The 19,031-nt window shown below is 47.1% G+C and overlaps 1 protein-coding gene and 1 long non-coding RNA gene across 8 annotated transcripts in view; one reads left to right on the top strand and one right to left on the bottom strand.

The window, feature by feature from the left end:
- DACH1 (dachshund family transcription factor 1) overlaps positions 1-11,690 on the bottom strand; it is a 361,366-nt gene extending 349,676 nt beyond the window's left edge. For all 6 annotated transcript variants that reach the window (XM_085215752.1, XM_085215750.1, XM_085215751.1 and 3 more), the window contains exon 1: positions 10,984-11,690. In XM_085215752.1, coding sequence (XP_085071878.1) covers positions 10,984-11,690 — 707 coding nt within the window. The remainder of the gene's footprint in view (positions 1-10,983) is intronic.
- LOC146545723 (uncharacterized) lies at positions 10,146-13,513 on the top strand. Of its 2 annotated transcripts, none has more exons than XR_014880952.1 (2): positions 10,146-10,341; positions 13,092-13,513. It is a non-coding gene; the product is annotated as an uncharacterized LOC146545723 (long non-coding RNA). The 2 variants fall into 2 exon arrangements; XR_014880953.1 differs by having other exon boundaries at positions 10,146-10,721.
- Positions 13,514-19,031: the final 5,518 nt, after the last annotated feature.

The following is a 19,031-nucleotide window of genomic DNA, read 5'->3' as shown; positions in this document are numbered from 1 at the left end:
CACCACCAAAGTAGCGAATTGTTTAACATAAACTGTGAGGGGAAAATCACCGTTGGGAAAAGATAACAAATGTAGTGAATAAATATCATCTTATATATGATGGTACATTCCTATTCCCATTTCTCCCCTCATCCTTGTTGGCTAAGGCCAAAAGTGACTAGAAACTCATGACTACATGGAAGCGTGAGCAGTAATTCCAGACAAAAGCCCATTCTGCCCCATCTACATTCAATAATAGAAAGCATAGAGTTAGGAATCATCACATGAACTGTTCAGTCGATCTAAAATGTTAAGATGGTGTATAAAGAAAAAGGCAATCTATCCTAGATGAATAGTATCCAAATCTGTCATTCATTCACTAGAAATAGGTAGACTTATGCAGGCACTTAATGCCAATTTCAGCTCTCAAAGTGTCTTTCAAGGATGGGAAAGATTGCCTGAGAATAAGGAAATAGTTTTCATGATAAGGTGGAAGTGGAGCCTGGAAGGTTTGTAGAGCCTCTGTGGGATAACAATTGCTGAGGTAAACTTTAGCTGAACAGAGCACTCACTTAGTTTGTTAAATAAATCAAAGTGCAAGGTAATTCTAATTTCAGTGTATAAGCATATGGTTCAATCATAGATATTCAGAAGTACTAAGGATCCTTTCCCTGTCCTCAGGGGCTCCCTGTTTCAGCTCAATCTGTGTACTGGAAGCTGATGCTACATTGGCATACACCAGGACACCTTAAGCACCACATCAGTTCAGAGAGCGAGGTAAGCACTTGCTCACTTCAGATATTTAGACTTGTGGATCACACCAAAGTGGTAGAAGAGAAAGGTCATGGTAACACCACCCATTACCTCAATCAATTCAAAGAGGCCTGAACACAGATCTTCCGTGTTCAAAAAGCTTAATCTGACAAATGCCAAGCTCCATTTTGGAGGAAGATGACTTCCTCCTGAACACCTCTACTAAACAGATGACCTGCACAGGGAATGTAACTTGTCTCACTGGTGAGCCATTTTAAACCTTGGCCCACCTTGGCCCATGTCCTAAGTGAGCAAATCACCCATCCAGCTGTAGAGATCAGTAGCCCATACAATATGTACTAACTATAACCACTGACCATTCTGGGATTTGCAACTCATACACAGGGAAACGAAGCCTAAGTTACTTAAGCCACAGAAGGAGTTAACCCACATTGAACAAAGTCCACACTTTAAACTTTTTGCAGCTTACTTATACTGAGAAACCATTAGACATTTTAACAAATTAGAACACTGAACTGTTAAATATTAGGCACATGACCCATACCTAATGTAAAGTAAGTTTCTAAAAATGTCCTCAGAAATATTTAGTAGAAAAACAGGTGTAGGAGAGAATTCAAATGTGACCCGTAAGGCCCTAGTATTTAGAAACGAATTGGGATCAGTTCATTCCTTTCCCAAGGGGTAGCTTGTATAAATGTAATTCTATGGTTTCATAAAACCAGGTCAAGTTTCTGTCCCTTGAGGTCCTTTGGCAATTTGAAGCATGGCAGCACTTTTTCCTGGCTACAAGTTCAAATCTGCATGCATTCTGGAATTGTGAAAGGAAATGATTAGGTGGGCTAGAAAGATATACCCATCCCAATCACAGCACACCTTCCATAAAGAAAACACTCCCATGGGTGAAACAAGATTTCACAAAACAGTATTTACAACGAGTTGGATCTCTTCATTTAAGCTGATGAAAATGCTTTTTTCATCTCTAAAAATAAATATCTGTCTTTCAGCAACTGGCACACCAAGTAAAAGAACAGACGACCTTATCACATAACAATGCCAGCAGTTTTAACTGACAACATCTTTCTCCTTCAATGTCAAAATGTTTTACTTATGTAGTCATACCTTGGAATATTTGTGAATACACTGATGTTTCACAAGGCATTTCATAACTATTATTTTATTACTCTCATGATATCACTGTATTATACTAATTTCAGTAATAAAATATGTAAAATAAGATGCCACAAGACAAAAATCACCTAAGGGGTCACTGCAAAAGACAAAATGTGTAGTTGGGAGACCAGCAACAGTAAAGCCTCAGCAGTAGAGCTGAATGTCGGAAAAGCTCCACTCCTGAAGTAACAACCTGAGATTACTGTGTTTAACATTATGCGTGACATGTACTGGAGTCTGAATCTCCCTGCAATGAAGCCAGAGTGATAATGGGTTGATTTTGACTATGCAACTGAACTACACAAATCACTCAATTTGAGACTGTCCCCTTCTGGCTCCATCAAGTCTTCCACAGCCTACGTAGAATTATACTTTGGTCAGCCCCATGCAAATGTCTTTAATGAACGCCTCTCAGTCCATGCACATGCCCAAGGTCAGCAGACAAGAAAAGACTGCCCCACCTCAGCCCGCAGGCAGACTGACCTCCACCATAGCTTCAATATAGGTGGAGCATTCTAAAAGCATATCCAAAGAACAGAGGAAGGGCAGCAGTCAAGACATTCACTACCTTTAAGCAAATTGCTCTCCCTGCATGTGTACATCTGAGATCTACATGCTATGGAGCTGGGCTTGTACAGAAGATGAATTCCACCCTATCCTCCACTTTCCAGTGGGGATGCTAGAGAAGCTCTGAAAGGAGAAATCTATGGAAAGTTTGTTGATTGTCAGTCCCATCACCACCTGTTGTACCTTTAGATGGCATCAAGCCAACCCAACAGCTGTGGCTATACCCAAACATCTCTACTAAACTGATGACTTGCACAGGAAATGTTATGACTCCTTCCTTAAATAATAATTTGCATATGTGCTCCTGGAACAGCGATATGCTGCTAAATCAATATTTCTAACACATTTTCCTTGTTGCTTTTCAAAAATATGCTTTTCTTGTACAATATATAGCTACACTTTAAACTGTAAATTATTGCAAAGGGAACTTCATTTTCTACTACAATCTTTGTTTTTATTATGATATGTTGGTATCCACATATTTGGAAGAGATAGAGTAGAATCAGTGGAATAATAAACTATCTACAATATACAATAGTATAAGACATACTATAGTATAGTATGTTATTTTTTAACCTGGTCTTTTAAAAGCTATGACTATCAGCTTAAGAGGAAAAAGAAAAAAAAAAGGAAAAAAAGAAGAAAAAAATGGTCCAGCTTTGAATAAGAACATTATACATGGAAATGAGAAGCACTACCATAGCATTAGTTTTGAGTGGTAAATACAGACACGGAGATATAATAAAGTTCTACATACCATGTGTAGGAAGCATTGGAACAAGCTAAGAGAAGGAAAAAAAAAGAGGGAACGTATACACATGACTTTTTGTTTGTATCAGTCTATTATACGCTTAAGTCCACCTGAAGTATTTTCCTTTCTTCCCCCTTCCCTTTTTTTATTGTTTATTTTGTTTGAAGCAAAAATGTTAAGGAAACTAAATACAATTGGAAAATGGCTTCATTTCCTTCTCATTAAACTATCAGTGACTACATGAACTAAAATGTGAAAAGTGACTGTCATGGGCACACATCTCTAAGTGCTCATTCCCTTAATAAGAGAAAGGCTTTTTCTTCTGTTCTACAAAAAACAAATACAACAACTACTAGCAGGAATTATAAAGTCATGGTTTATAACAAATTCTACCAAGGACATCACCCTTACTTCTTAATGTTAAAAATTCAACATAACTCTCCACTTTACTATTTTATGCAACAAGTGTTATTTACAGGACATTACAACTAAAATATTTTTACTGCTTTCTAACTGACACAAGACAGCATATAATAACAGAGCTTTCTACCAAACTTTTCACTTCGTTCTTTCAAAGGAGAGCTTCTAAATATATTAGCATACGCTTGGTTTAAAAGATGTATGTAGGCCACTGAAATCAACAGGACTGTCCACATTCTTAAAAGAAGGCACGGTTTAAAACCACAGCATTTTTAATGTAAAAAGCTAAGTCCTACTGGTGACCTTCTCCAATAAAGATTTTTACAGCAGCCCAGGAGACTGGAAACGAATTACATACTTCATAAAGATAGAGAAGACTATCTATTGTATCTATTAAAATACAATAGAAAACTAATTGAAATATTATGTTTATGTTTTGACTGCATTTGAAAAAGCGTAACTCTAAAAAGTGGTTTTTGTAATAATGTCTTTTTAACAACACTAAAACTTTAATAAACTCTGAGTAGAATTATCACAAATAGGAATTCAGTGCGTTCTTTATACATCTCTTAAAAATACAATACTAATAACATGAAAGCTCTTTCTACGAACCATGAGTAAAATCCTGATCTAGCTTCATATTTAAAATGAACTCATTACCAAGTATGAGAACAACATGAAATCATGGTTACTAAAGATGCAATTAAATACTAATCAAATATATACTGCCTGCTCCCTTTAAAGTTTACTTTTGACTGCTAATTTATTTTTGATCCCTTACAATTCTTTTATGTAAGATGAAAAAGCCAAGCATTTCCCAAAAGTAAAAGATTTTAAAAATCATTACCATTACACAACAATTTGTATACACAAGCATATTCTGAGACATGTTCTGAACAACAGCTTTTTTGCCAAATGTGGAAAACATGTTTTCAGTACAGTATCATTAACAAGAGCTCTAACAGGAACATTATTCAGAGTTATGAACTTCAATCCTGACATTGTAACACAACAAATATGTGGCTGTCAATTATCCAAAAATTTTTGCTGCAGTCCTCCTTACTTCTTTCTTGCCTTTTCTCTCCAGCCCCATTCAGCTCCAGAATATAACTCTATTAACTTAAGTTGTCAGCAAGGTAGTTAAGATATTTTCTTCTCTGTATTTTTAGCATTGTGTAAAATTATAATAAGTAAAAAAGAAAATCAGACTGAACGCCCATCTTGAATCCAAACTTATTTAACATAAAAGGGAATGTATCTGGCAGAATTTAGCTTCCAGTTCACGCCGCCATGCTCGCTGGATGTTCTTTTTCCATTAGGATGAGAGTGTGTTATAGCAGCAGAATTTTATTCACCCGCAGAATTTATATAGTTATTCTATAAATAAACCATATGGCTAAATTCCACCAGGTGCACCTGTTTCTGAACTACAGCTAATTTTAGCCTTTCAATGAACATAAAAACCATTCAATATTCGCAACCAAAAAAAGTACCTATTTTTCATACTTATATCACTTTCTTCACAAGGAAGATGCAAAATGCACAGGATGCAGAGAAAACATCTACTGTAAATTAGTTTTGCAGTGAACAGGGTACTCTAAGATGGAAAAACAAACAGAAAGCTACATACCCACATGAGAATCCTCATGGTCGCACAGTAAAAGCTTTAGCCTGCTTTATTAAATCAAAATCATGAATAGTAGGAATATTAAAAACAGTCTGGAACTGTTTTACAACGTTTCTGTTTTGTTGCTAATGAGCTATTTGATACACACGGTTTACAGGATTGTATTGGATACGTTCATACACTTGCTGACTGTAGATGTAATTATCACAAAACATCATTTACAAGTAGTGTGGACTGAAATGCAGCCCGTGAGCCATTCCTCGATCACAGCTCACACAGAAGTTCAGGTCAGTGTATCCTGAAGTGCCATTCAGGGCCCTCGTCACTTAATACCCCATCTCTAAAAGAGACCAACTCAGCTTCACAGGGCAATGTAAGTGCACAGTATTTACAGGTTATCCTTCCCTGATGCAGCTCACTGCTATCAGTGGTTCAGAGTAAAGAATCTGAAATAAGGACTTAACTGCATGCTGAGAACCGATTCTTTCTCTCATGCAGTTCCCTGACAGCTTATGCTACGGAAACATACCACCGTCTATTCTTTTTCTTCCATTAAAATAATAAGATATCTAATGATCTAATGTTTGAAAACACAGCATCTGATAATTCACAGTTAATGATAAAAGCCCCATATACAACAGATTGCACTTCAATACTCCGCACTGCTTAAGAAATGGAGCATCAGCAGTAGTTATGCTCCAAACTGAGCCTCATATCAGATACATAAGCAGAACGCTGGGAGTAACCTACAGATAAAGTAACTTCAGGAAGCACACTGCCTTTTGTCACTTTGAGTCACAGATACATTTTGATTGTAAAAATAAATATTTTGGCTTATTCTTAAGGATTTTTGTAAATAAATGATAATGGACAAAAAAAATCTTCCTTAATGCACACTGGAGAAATTATATATATATATGAATTTGCTCTGGATCATAATAGCTTTTGCAGGTGAATCTTCAGCTCCATCAATTAAACACATACTTCGGCAACTAAAAATTTGCTGTCAATTCCTATGATGTCCATCCACATTACAGTGCTGCTACAGAACACACACGTAAAGATTATTGAAAAAATTACTCTGCAGTACATAATTTGCAAAAGGTTAATAACTATTTGGAAACAATGGATGGAATTAGCTCCTAATGCAGAGCAGATGGTCAAAACGTTCGTTTTAAAAGAAAACATATTTAACTTATAAAGGAACAAAGAGGATTGCAATGTAGTTCTGTTGCTTAAAAGCAGGCAGAGGCTGCCGTAGTTCCGGACCCTCTGCTCACACAGCGCTGATGGAGCTCGGCAGTTCCTGATCCCTGCTGAGCCCTCCTGCACCAGAGATGCACCTCTGCATGCAGCCCAACCACACCGCTCCTCTGCCCCGATACGGGACAGCTGGGGGGATGCGGTGGTGCAGACAGCAGCAGGTATTTAACAGATCGTAGTTCTCGAGAAGGATATTCACATTTAACACACAGTACAAGAATTCTGTGTTTCAGGTAGGATTCACCTCAGATGATGAAACACAGCGATGGGCCAAAACAGACCTCTGTGCGGAACGATTCGGGAACAGGAAAGGAGAAGAACCCCTAAGTGGTAGTCAAACAGGAATCATTATCCCCAACCAACGCTCGGAATACACTCCGACTGTAAAGTCTTAGTTAGGCACTGGGAGCAGATGAGACCGCTCCGAGCCGGGGAACTGCTGAGGGAAACACCGGGAGCGCGCAGCGGCCAACAGGGGGCAGCTTCCGCGGGAGCGCGCCCCGCCGGCACCGTGAGGCACGGCACGGCACGGCACGGCACGGCACGGCACGGGGAGGTGTGCACCGGCCCGGAGCAGCACGAGTACGACCCCAGCGCTGGGAGCTGCGGAGAAAACAGCGGTCAGGCCGGAGGGAGAAGACCCGCTCCTTTGCGGGCAGTCCCGAAAAGGGAGTGCAGGCCTACTGAGCTTGTGGAGATAAAGAACTTTGCATTGTGAGTGTACGTCGCTGTGCTTTCATACAGTCTGCTCTCTTCAGTAAAGCTGATGCAGAATCGACAACAGGATGTACGTTTTTGTACTAACAAAAACCTTTAAAAAAAGAAAAATTCTTAACAGTATTCATAGCTATAAAGGAGGAGTTAATAAAATCGAATGAATACTTCCAGAAAATGAAGACCCAGGAGGAGATGTCCCCGTGTCCAGCAGTGCCCTCGCAGCGCCCATCAGGCAGTGCAGTGCGGCACAGTGCTCCCTCCTTCCCCAGGTGTCGGATGCTGGGCTGCTGCCACTGCCAGAGCATCAGATTAAGGGGATAAACGGGCTGCTCTGTTGTAGCCATTGTGCTCCAAAGATCGCAGCTTCTCCTCTATAGTATTTAACAATAAATAAATGCCGTGAGATGGGCCTTGAAGTTCTGTTCTCAAACGGGGCTGGAGCCCTGCTCGTTGTTCTAAATGTGCATAAGCTATCTCCACACCTTTCACTTCTTTATAGGTGCTACGATTTATCCCCCGGCCTTCTAGAAGTCTCCTTTGCTCATAAAACCCACCATATTTCTGCCAATTATGTTATATTTTAGTAATCGGCGGCAAGAAGGGAGGTCATCACTACATATCCACATTCTGTATATTTGGAATTATTTGCAGCTGCACTGCTGACAGGTTCATTTAAACTACCTGTGATCTGCACTAACCTATCGGGGTGAAATGCTCCCTTAATTAATACCAATAGAAGGAAAATGATGCGAGCACTCAGCAAACATGCACATGCCAGGTCCACATCGCTGAGAGCAGCAGAAGCTACAGCAAGGAGACTGCAAGACAGGCTTTGGGGAGGACTGTTTCATGTCAGGAATCTTTCCCCTCTGCACTCCAAATCAATGGGGTTGTTTTGCAGAATTTGTAAACAACTCCCAAACAGCGCAAATAACTCTCTGCTTTAAGTATGAATGTCAATGAACTCATTCAAATCATCCTGAAATGTCAGCAGAGATTAACACGTCCTGGCCACGGGAGGGAGGTCAGAGGAAGGCACGCTCTCAGCCTGCCGTGGGCACAATCCAAAGCCAAACTAAGTCTATAGGAAATTCCAGGAAGGGACCAGCTTGTCAAAATTTCACAGCAAGCACTGGAGACACAAGAGACCAGAACAGTCTGGGATCAATAGCTTCCAGGTCATTAATCCCACACAGGTGACATCCAGTGCACAGAGCGCTGCTCTGCTCCATGGACACATTCAGGAAACCTGATGCAACTGGGTATCCAATAGCTTTAAATATTTTTTTGTTTTGCCTTTACACTTCTCCTATTTGTTTGGCATATGGCTTTCTAGCATCCCATTAATGTCAAACCGTTTAATCACAATGTAGGCTAAACGCAGTTTGCTATTTCCTGGATTTCTGTTTGGCAACTGATGCTTTTTATGGGGAAAATAAAAGCAAAGGTCAGTAGGACCAGAAAAGAAAAGTCGTTCTCCATAGCGGAAGGCTGTTTTTTCCAGCGAACTGATACAGAGCCTAATTTAGAAAAAGGTCCTTTAGTATCACGTTATTATTAGTAGTATCACAAATAAACACAGAAACCAATTCACTTTACAGAACTCCACATAAAGCATTCAATAGAAAATCCCTTGGTGCTTCATTGATTTTTGGTTTATTGATTTTTTTTTTTTTAATAGCAATATCACAGTTAAAATGTATCATTTTGGTGAAACACATCTAAAACTTTTCTATCCTGAAATAAGTTATTACAAATGATTTCCACAGCAACTGGCAACTAACGACTCCATCCATTTAAAAAACAGCAAAGCAATAGCTTTATTTGGATGCCTTTTTTGATTAAACAACCTATTAACCTTGATGAAGCTTTCCAAAAAAGGGGATTAGTGTGTTTAAGTGCATCAGCTGATTATGAGAGAAATACAACGGTGATAAGACACTGGATCACAATTTCTCCATCTGACGAGTGTAGCAATTGAGCCGCTGGTTTGGAGATGGCTCTTACAGCTCTGTCTCCGCAGCAGCGTCTGCCCAGACACAGACAGACATCGCCCAGCAGAGCAAAGCCTGGGAAGGTCACTGCAGTCACTGCACCGAGTGGATCACAATGCCCTACGTAAGCACTGTACAGCCAGAAATAATTACAAATAATTAGTTCATAAGGAACGAAGAGCCACAATGAAACGTATCAGAGGGGAAACCCAGAAAGTAAATACAGTTTGATGTTCCGATGGTATCATCCGTTCTGACCCAAACTCACTGACCCACTTTGCTTTATCTTTCTACACCGTAATAACACATTTTGCATACCCATCACAAATCCTTCCCATTAAGTTATTTGCTTAATGGATGTATAAATACGTCTACTACAATTACGCTTTTTAAGGGTCAGATCCCATCCACTCCTGAACCCACGACTGTAATTCCCACTGTGCTGGCTGGCAGCGCAGCACAGACCTGTGTTGCTGGAAGGCGGCTGGCACAGCGCTGGTGCCACGGCCGTGCCCTGCTGCCAGCCCCATGCCCTGCCGGGTACGGGGACCTGCACCCGCCCTGCCCCCAAAGAAAAGTTTCTCCCTTTTGTATTCCCACGTGTCGAAGTTGTGTATGGCACAATGCGCGCGTGACAAAATGAAACTTCCACCAGTTTAAGGAGCAAATGTTGAACTCTTGCAGAGCTCTGACAACAGAAACACCTATCGATGTGCGCTGCAACAACGTAGTTCCCAAAGTTGGGGTTCTGTCAATACTGGGATTTCGCCGGGCTGCGCTGCCCTGAGCTTTGAGGAGCTCCATCCATCCGCTCACCCATCTCTCGGTGCCATCCCCGGCCCGGTCCGTGCGGGGAAGCAGGGCACGTTGTCCTGCTGCTAACACGAAACCGCACGGGGTTAATTTCCCACGTGCCGGCTCCTGCTGCACCCCGAGATGTGACAACGAGGAACCGCCGTGCTCTGCGCTGAGAGCGGCAGCGGGATCCCGCGGGCGCGCCCGCCCCAGCGCGGGGCAGCGGGGTCACGGCGGCGGTGCGACCGTTACGGACCCCCCTCCCGTAACCTACGGACGCGGAGGTAACAGCCTCACGCTTTCTCCCCGAGCGGGCTGCAGCCGCGGCAGGAATTTCCTCTTTCGCCAGCTCCTTCTGTTTCTCCCCACTTGCTGCCAACTTTGGGGCTTCCCCCCCGCCCCCTCCCCTCCGCCCGACCCCAGGATAAGGGGGGCCGGGAGCGCGCTTCCGTGCGCGCCCCCTGAGCGCGTTCCCGTCGTCCCCCTTCCCCCTCCCGCGTCGGCCCCGCGCCGCAGCCCCGCCAACCCGCTCGCACCTGCTCGGCCCCGCGCCCCCTGCCCCGAGCGGAGCCCGCTCCTCCCCGCCCGCCATGTGGCGGCCGCACAAAAGTGTGTGACAGCGCTCGGCGGCCCAGCGGCCTCTGGGCAGCGCCTCACCCCACGGGTACGCAAACCCCCCTCCCCCCCCGCTCCCCCATCCGGCCGCTTTTCCACAAGGGTTAAAGCTGCACCCCAGCGGCACTTGGGGCCACACCTCGGCCTCGGGGGGAGGGGGGGACACGGAACAGGGGACAGCAGCGCGCCGGGTAGGGCAGGGGGCAGAGCCGCCCCCCCCCCTCACCCCCGGGCCGGCAGCGGGGAGCGGCGCCGCACCGCGCGGGGGTGGGACGGGGGCGGGGGGCCGCGTGCGCGGCTCGCGGCGGTACCTGGCGTTGGTGCAGTCGTTGTAGAGGGTCTCGAAATCCTTCCGGGAGATGAGTTTGCAGCGGTTGACGCCGGGCTGGATGGCCCCCAGCCCCCTCAGGATGCGGACCTGCTCCACGTTGCAGACCACGGGCGTGATCTCCAGGCGCTTCAGCTTGGTGTAGACCGTGTGCAAGCCCCCCACCAAGTGCTTCAGGAAGAGGTCGAACGCCTGGGGCAGGCAGATGAGCTCGCAGCCCTCCACGGTGAAGGAGGCCACTTTGGCCCCCCTCAGATCCACCATCTTGCACTCGTTATTCTGGGGGGTGTTCTCCACCGGGGACGGGGTCGAGTACACGGGCTTGCCGGGTAGGCTGCCGGCCGCGCCGGCGTTGGGCGTGGAGGTGCCGGAGGTGCCGCCGCCGGTGCCGCTGCCCAGGCTGGGGCTGCCGCCGCCGCCGCTGCCGCCGCCTCCGCCGCTGCCTCCGGTGGTGGTAGTGGTGGCGGTGGAGGTGACTGTGGCCGCCGCCGCCGCCGGCGCTGCGATGGGCTCCGGGCGGAATAGGTTTGTCCCCGAGGCGGGCGGCGGGGGAGCGATGGCCGGAGCCGGAGAGGAGGTGGCGGCCGCCGAGGAGGTGGTGGTGGTGGTAGTGCAGGCGGCAGAAGTTGAGACCGGAGGCTGAGGGGGGACCAGCGGGGCCGGAGGGATCAGCGCAGCCGGAACGGCCATGGTCACATATACGGCGGGGGGGGCAGGGAGGGGGAAAGTTCCCACACACGCGCGCAGGAGAAGGGGGAAAATTAAAAAAATATATATCTATTAAAAAAAAAAAAAAGAGAGGAGAGGAAGGGAGGAGGGGGGGGAAAAGAAAGGGGGACAGCCCCGCTCAGGTGCTGCGGCAGCGGGAGAGCAGAGCAGGGACGGAGTGAGCGCCGAACGCACAAAGTGTCCCGCGAGCGGGGCCGGAGGAGGAGGAGGAGGAGGAGGAGGAGAGAAGTCCGCTCCGGGCGGCGGGGCCGGGGCGAGGGGAGGGGGAGGGCAGCTCCTGCCTGCGGCCCCGCGCTAGCACCGCGGCGAGGGCGACCGGGAGAAGGAGGAGGTGTGGAGGACCCGGGCTCTCTCCGGCGAGTACATTGATCAAAGATTGAGAGGGGAATGACAGAGAGAAAAGGAGCCGGGAAGTGCCGCCGCCGCTGCCGCCCGCTCCGGACGAGTTGTTGTTGTCACACGGCGCGGGGGGCGGAGCTCCGGCAACTTGAAATACCCTTTGAAGCGGCGCAGGGCTCGCTCGCGGCATTAACCCGAATTACCCAACCAGGAGCCCGGAGCGGGGGCGCGGGGAACAGTGTCTCTCCAGTCTCCCCCTTCCCTCCCCGCCCCTCGGAACCGTTAGATGACATGTTTCAGGTTTCACCCCGCCGCAGACGGGATGTAATTTCCCCAGCCCGTGTCGGCCGCCGCTTGTCAGCGCTCTGCGGAGAAGCGCGAGCGGCTCCGCTCCCAACAGCGCGCCGCGCTCGGGGCTGCGGGCGGGCGGGAGCAGCGCTGCGGCGGGCTCGGCGTTGTGGCCGCCGTTGTTCCCCCGAGAGCGGAGCGCCCCCTCCCGGCGGGGCGGGAGCAGGGCAGCGCCAGGCCCCTTTGTGTACGGGGCGGGCGCCCGAGTCGCTCCGGAGGGCGGGCGTCGCGCCACAGGTGGCGGGGCCGCCAGGTACGGCGCGCGGAGCAGGGCGCGGCGCCGGGCACACATGCGCAGTGGCGCGGCCCGCGGGATGCGCGCGGGGTCTGCGTGGTTCTGAGGGCCGGGCCCGTAGCTTGGGACGGAGCTGTGAAGCAACGTGGGGTGTTTGGGTAGGTCCGGCGGACCATCGGCTTTGCGCTGCTCCTCATGAGGGCACTTTATTGTTCGAAGGGGTGAAGAAATGGCCTTTCGTGCCGTTGGAAACGTGCAGAAGTTGGGCTAATGCGTGTATGAGGCTTTCAGTTTCAGAAGTACAAGTTATGCACTTAATTGTGATGCATGTATGTGCCCATAGCTGCTGTAGCTTCTCTAAGTGTATTATTATGTGCGATATGATTCACGGGATGACACATCTTCTGAGTGGATAATCTCACTGTAGTAATTCCACGCAGGGAATTTCCATGCGATTCTCATATGATGTCCTGCTCATTGTGCTCCAGCTGTAATGGAAGAGCGTTTGTGGTTTGGTACCAGGAAGGGTTCATCCAACTGTGAAATGTCAGATACCCTACACCAAAGGCTTTTAAACTGGCAAATACAGCCAAGGGAACACACTGCGACTTTCATTTTGAGATCCTGTGCACCCATGGTGGTGCAGAACATCCTGCAGCACACAGTTCCCAGCCTGTTCTCCTGGAGAAGTTCACGCAACCTCAGTCCCAGAGGCAGCACCTAAAGTTGACATAAAAACTGGAATACACTGAAAAACAAAAAATGCACCATCTTCAGATGTAGCAAAACAGCTCTAACCGTGCTTTCTTTGCCTCAGTGCCCCTTTCCAGCTCACCTTCTCTTGTTGTGAAGACCAAATGAGCTCCTTGAAACCAAGATAGAGCCAAGAGCAGGACACCCAGAGAGCAACTGAACCCTTAACGAGAAAACCTATTGTGTTGTGTATGGCCTGCCTTCCTGCAAGGTGCTGCAAATGGGACCTTCTTGTTTTCTCATTGTGTGCCCTCACGGATGTACCTTCATTGTGGTTCGTTATGAAGAAAATGTAGTTTGAAAGGGTTTACCACCACAGGTTTGGGTTAAAACCTTCCTCTTTTAAATGGAACAATGGGATTAGAAACCCAGAAATAAGGAGATTTATGGAAGGGCTTGAAGCTCCTGGAAACTTCCAGCTCGGTAAGTGTTCCCAAACAGCTGGGTTTGTTCTAACACGCAGACACACCAACACGCCCTGAGACAGCTGGTTGTGAACTTTCTCTAGGTTGCATTTCCATTTCTTGCTGCCCCTTCCTGCAGTGATATTGTTGGGTGTTTTCTTTGTTGCCCTGAGTCGGTATCAGCAAAACTCCAGTGACTGTAACTGATATTTGAAAATTCTCCCTGTGTCATGCGAAGACTTACGGTGCTGAAATCAATAAGACTGTTTAAAATTCAAAGACCTGCAAATCGTTCTGTTTGTCCTTTGATAGGGCCTGGGCTGATTAAAATGCGACCAAGAAAGCTTAATTGCTGCACTAATTAAGAAGTCTTTAATTTCTTTCCTGGAATATTGTTTGAAGCTGGGTTTCTGCTCTGCGCATAGCACTGTTCAGGGCAGGGATTCGCTCTGCTTCTCTGTCTCTTTTTTTCTTTTGACAATTTCAGTATAATAAAATGTATGTTAAAGCAGTAAGATGTATTGACAATGATTGTAATTTATTACTCAAAAAAAAAAAGACTGATACAGGGTTCACTATTGTATTAAATTACAATTTTGAGGACAGCTGTAAAGGGTGAAATGAAATTAGAAAATGCATTGTAGTTGTTGCGTTTCAAGGAATCTGAGTACCTGACTGACAGGAGGTCAGGCAGCACACCACTACCTCCTCTTTCTTCTGTTATTATTGATAATTAAAGATTTTAATTCATTCAGGGAAAAAGGAGAAAAAAAAAAAAGAGAGAGATACATGTGTGCTGAGTGAATGTGAAGGAATGGATGGGGGGATGCACAGCAGATAGGCACATGGTGGGGATGAATTGTGCATCATCACATTAACTTCATGTACAATATTTTTTCGTGCAATTCTTTTGACTTCATTCTTCCAAAAAAATGCATTTCTCTCTTGTGTCTTGACTTACGCTTTTTAGTGACCTGTTTTGTTCCCCAGTTTCCAAAGAGAAGAAACTCTATCGTTTCAGAAGGCTTTCTGCATGATCAATAGAGTCACGCTTTAGGTTTAATCGTGCTGCATTACAACTCTGGCAAGCGACTGCTGAGCAGGAGGCTCAGACAGGGACAGACACTGTGAGAAGGTAAGTTCTGTTCAGCTGTCGCTCCCTGGGTTTGCAGGCAGCATCCTACTTCCAGGAGCTCTCTGTTATTTGGAAGAAGGCTGAGAAAGAGGGAGGGACCTCATCCATCCCCCCCTGCATTACTCAGGAAAACGCTGGGAGCCTGGGACCAGGTCCCTCTTTGCCCTTCCACCAGGGTATTTGCTGAACGCTGCAAACTGCTGAATGCAGTCAGGGTCGGTATGCAGTGTTGTACCAGCAGTAAGAAAGTGGGGACCACAGTGGTGTTTTTCTAATTGTTGCATTATAGTCAAATTAGCAGAGACCTCGTCCAACACAAATACAAACTGGATTCCTTTCGGTGACAGGACAAGCAGATAACACGCTTAGCAGATACAGAGGGAGATTTGCCATTCTGAGCACGACATCACACTAATTGTGTTTACTCTAATTGAAAGCGAGGTTTGGGGGAACCTGAAATTACTCATAGGGTATTTTTAATAACTGAATAATAATAAAGTGCAGCAAATGTTGATCGCAAACCTTTTGGTCTTTCAAAATCTATTGGAAAATTAAATGAAAAGTGGAGTTTGGTACAAACAATGCCCCAGGGCAAAAAACAACTAACACGAGATTTTCCAGTCCAGCCATAACACAAATCAATTGGAGCACACTCCTATGGCCAGACTGCCAGATTGTTATGACTGCTAATTCACTCCATCAAACAGTGCATTAGCACGCCCGGCACAAACAGCTCCAACAATAGCGTGCACTTCTGAGTAGCATACCATATATCAGTAGAAGTCCAGAATGCATGGCAGGGCTGCTTACACACCGTGCTTACTGCACGTTGTATTTATGGATGGGGCATTAGTAACAAATAATGATCCTAATAAGGAAAAGGAAGAATGGAAGCGAAGGAACTTCTAAAAACAACTTTCAGAAGTTACAGCGCTGGCAGCACGTCGCTACCTGAGCTAATTTCTGAACGTGCGGATCTCAGCGAGGCAGTGGGAAGCGGCGGCTGCGCGTCCCAGCGCGGTACCGGCGGGGCTCCGCGCCCGACAGTTCGCACGCGGCGCTGCTCACGCGGCTGCTTTGCGCCGGCACTGTTCCGCGGGGCCCCGCGCTGACTGCGGGGACATTCATTGCCGAGCAGATGGGTCCGGCCCCAGGAGCGCCTCTCGGTGCTCCCTCTTCATCCTCACCAGAACTGAGCGCTACCTCCGGGGATGCAGTGATGCTCCGGCCAAGAGATGACCGACGCTCGGGAACCTCCGCACCCTTCCTCCGCACCATTCCCCAGCACCCGACACACGCGTATATATATGCAAATTGCGGACACTCAGCTCCAATTAAGCTCCTCGCTTATTTACAAATTACTGTTTTCTCCCTAAGTCGCACTTATGACTTCAGAGAATATATTTCAAAGTCAGCAACTAAAAAACCCGGCGCTGCGCGGAGCCATGCGCTCATGCTGCGGTCCCGGAGTCCCACGGCGCAGCGCTGTACGGCCGCAGCGATGGAGCAGGTGAGCAGCACTGCCTGCCACGTTCCCATCCGACTGACAGCCAATGGAGAGAGCTGCGGTGGCGGCAGGGAAATTATACCCGACTTCCTTGCGTGAATCGAATCAGGGCTGGGACAGATGGAGATGTGATGAGAGCATAACTCGAGTGATGCTCTCAGAGGTCCGTAGCCCTAATTCCCCTACCAACAGGTAGGAAAAGTCTCTCGGAGCAGGAATTCTAAGTGCAAAGCCCTGACATTAAATTGTAAGTGGGGATAGCATCTGAGATGCCCTTTCCCATGAATGTTCTCTTAGAATTAGTTCACTCCATCGCTCCATCTCCAGTTCCCGACCCAGGCTGACCGAAGGGAAGCGGCCGGACGTAAGCGCTCCCGACCCAGGCTGACCCACTATCAGTGCTCCCGGTCCCCGCGGTGCCCCGATTCAATCCCCGCTCCCGGTGCCCCCACCCCGCCGCGGGGTTCGGTCCTGCCGCCCGCGGGCGCTCCGGGCCGGGGGGAGCGGCGGGGCTCAGTGCCCCCGGCAGCGGTCGGGCGCTGATTGCTGCCCTTAATAATAAGAGGAAAAATGCACACCGGGCTCTTTTTTAGATATGGGCTGACAGCCTGCGAGATGCAGTTTTTCCTCCTCGAGTCGCTTAAAGCCAAACTTTGTAATTGTTCTTAGATGGGGCAGAGGTAAAAGGGATCTTTCGGAGTCGGAGCCCCTGTTGGAAAAGTTTCAGCCCGGAGCGGGTGGTTAGAGAGAACTCCGGGTAAGAGGTAAGAGGGGGATGCTACAAATGGAAGTGCTGACACAACCTTAACCACGGCGTGTAAACGGCCGCGCTATAATATCCATTAAGCAGAAAGAAAAATAAGATGGCTGATCAATAATTTATACAAAGAGTACCAACTGCAGCCATAATAACTGCAATGTTTGCGAAGCAATCTCTCGCTCTCCAGGCTTAACAGTAAACTAGCGGGGCTGTTAATTTCCAACTCCTGCAGATAAGAATACAAACAAATTACTTAAACTTGTATTTTGCTCGATATTTTGCATGCCTCGGTGGGATAAAATAAAATTTAATTACGATGCCACTGGGGCTGGTGGGGAGCCTCTCCCCCCCCCTTCCTCCATCCTTTTCTCCCTCCCTCCCTTCCTCCCTCCCTCCCTTCGGAGCAGGTTGCAGTGAATGAGCGCCTTTGGGTCACTCCAGTTCCCGGGCAGAGTTATTCAGACATGGAAACAAAATGAAGCCATTTAACTTCAAAGAAAGTTGCAGTGTTTTCCAGCGCCACGAGCTGAAACACAATACCCCCACCGGAACGATAAGAATCAGCTGTCAGAGGACAATGCGCGTTGCTCGGGGAGGGAAAAAGCTGCTCTGGGGCAAAGCGTGCATCGCGCAGGACCCTAAGTGAGAGCGGGCTGCTGTTGGCTTCATTTGCATGGCAGCGTTATCTCCCATTTCCGTCTTCTGTGTGCCGATAACAAAGCGGGGGAACAAAGTCTGGAAGTTGCTAAGTGGGCTCAGGTTCTGCGCCGAGGTGTTGGTGTCTTTTGTTCTTCTTGTTATCGTTCTTTTAATATTTATTGTTGTTATATTTATTATTGTTGTATTTATTACTATATTATACTTATTTTTTGCATCTCTTGCAACACTACTACAGAGTCTTTGTTAAATAACAACAAAAAAGCAAATAATATTATATATATTACTATATATTTTTTATTTTGTATATTTATATGTATATATATAAGTGCCAAGGGTGTCTCTCCCAGCCCAGCTTGGACGAAACAGGTACGCATGCTGCCAACCGTGCCTAAAGGAGCTCAGAGGTAACCTGGCACGCACCGCTCTTTGGACAGCTTTCAGCTGCTGTTCTCGTGGGCTCTGTGGATGTTTTGCGTTGCATGACCGAAACGACACCTGAGGAGTAACGCGGAGTGGTGCTTTGCGAGGTCCTGAATTTAACAACAATAATAATAATAATTTCAAAAAGAAGTGCTTTGCCTGCCTCGTTCCTGCGTGTTCAGTGACCTATTCCAGCTCAGCTCCAGCAAAGCGAAGAGGTATAAAAGGAGACTATACACGCAGTCGAAGTCCGTCATGCCGAAGCAGCAGTTGTTGCCCCAGTTCCTTCCCTGAGGCTGGATGCAACGTGGGATAGCGTTGCTCAGAGGAACTTAACCAGACGCGCAGCGCCCACTAGCGCCCGTGCAGCCGGAGCCGCGCTGTGCTGCGCTCCCTGCGGAGAGTCCGCGGGCCAGCGCTGGGAGAGCGCGGCGGAGCGTGGCACGGGCGGGCGGAAATCGGCTTAAGTTCTCCTTCACCAACTAGGATTTGCTTCTTCATTTGCTAGGTCCAAGCTTAGAAAAAGCAAAAATGGAAAAAATGTTACTTATGGTTTTATTTTCTTCTTTTTTTTTTTTTTCCCATCCTCTGTCTCTTTCACCCTCACCGACCCCCTCTGTTTAAGGTGCATGCAGGGAGCAAGTCCTTCATTCTGTCCGTCATTCTGAGAGCAACTGGAGTATCTGCTCAGTGGTTAAGACTTGATAGGAGGTGCAACTATTGCTGTGTACTTTTCTGAGG

The sequence above is a fragment of the Meleagris gallopavo genome, chromosome 1 (genome assembly GCF_905368555.1).
Source record: "Meleagris gallopavo chromosome 1, MGAL_WU_HG_1.1, whole genome shotgun sequence".
Lineage (NCBI taxonomy): Eukaryota > Metazoa > Chordata > Aves > Galliformes > Phasianidae > Meleagris > Meleagris gallopavo.
Note: the sequence above shows the minus strand (reverse complement) of the source record. Positions and strands in the feature narration are given on the sequence as shown.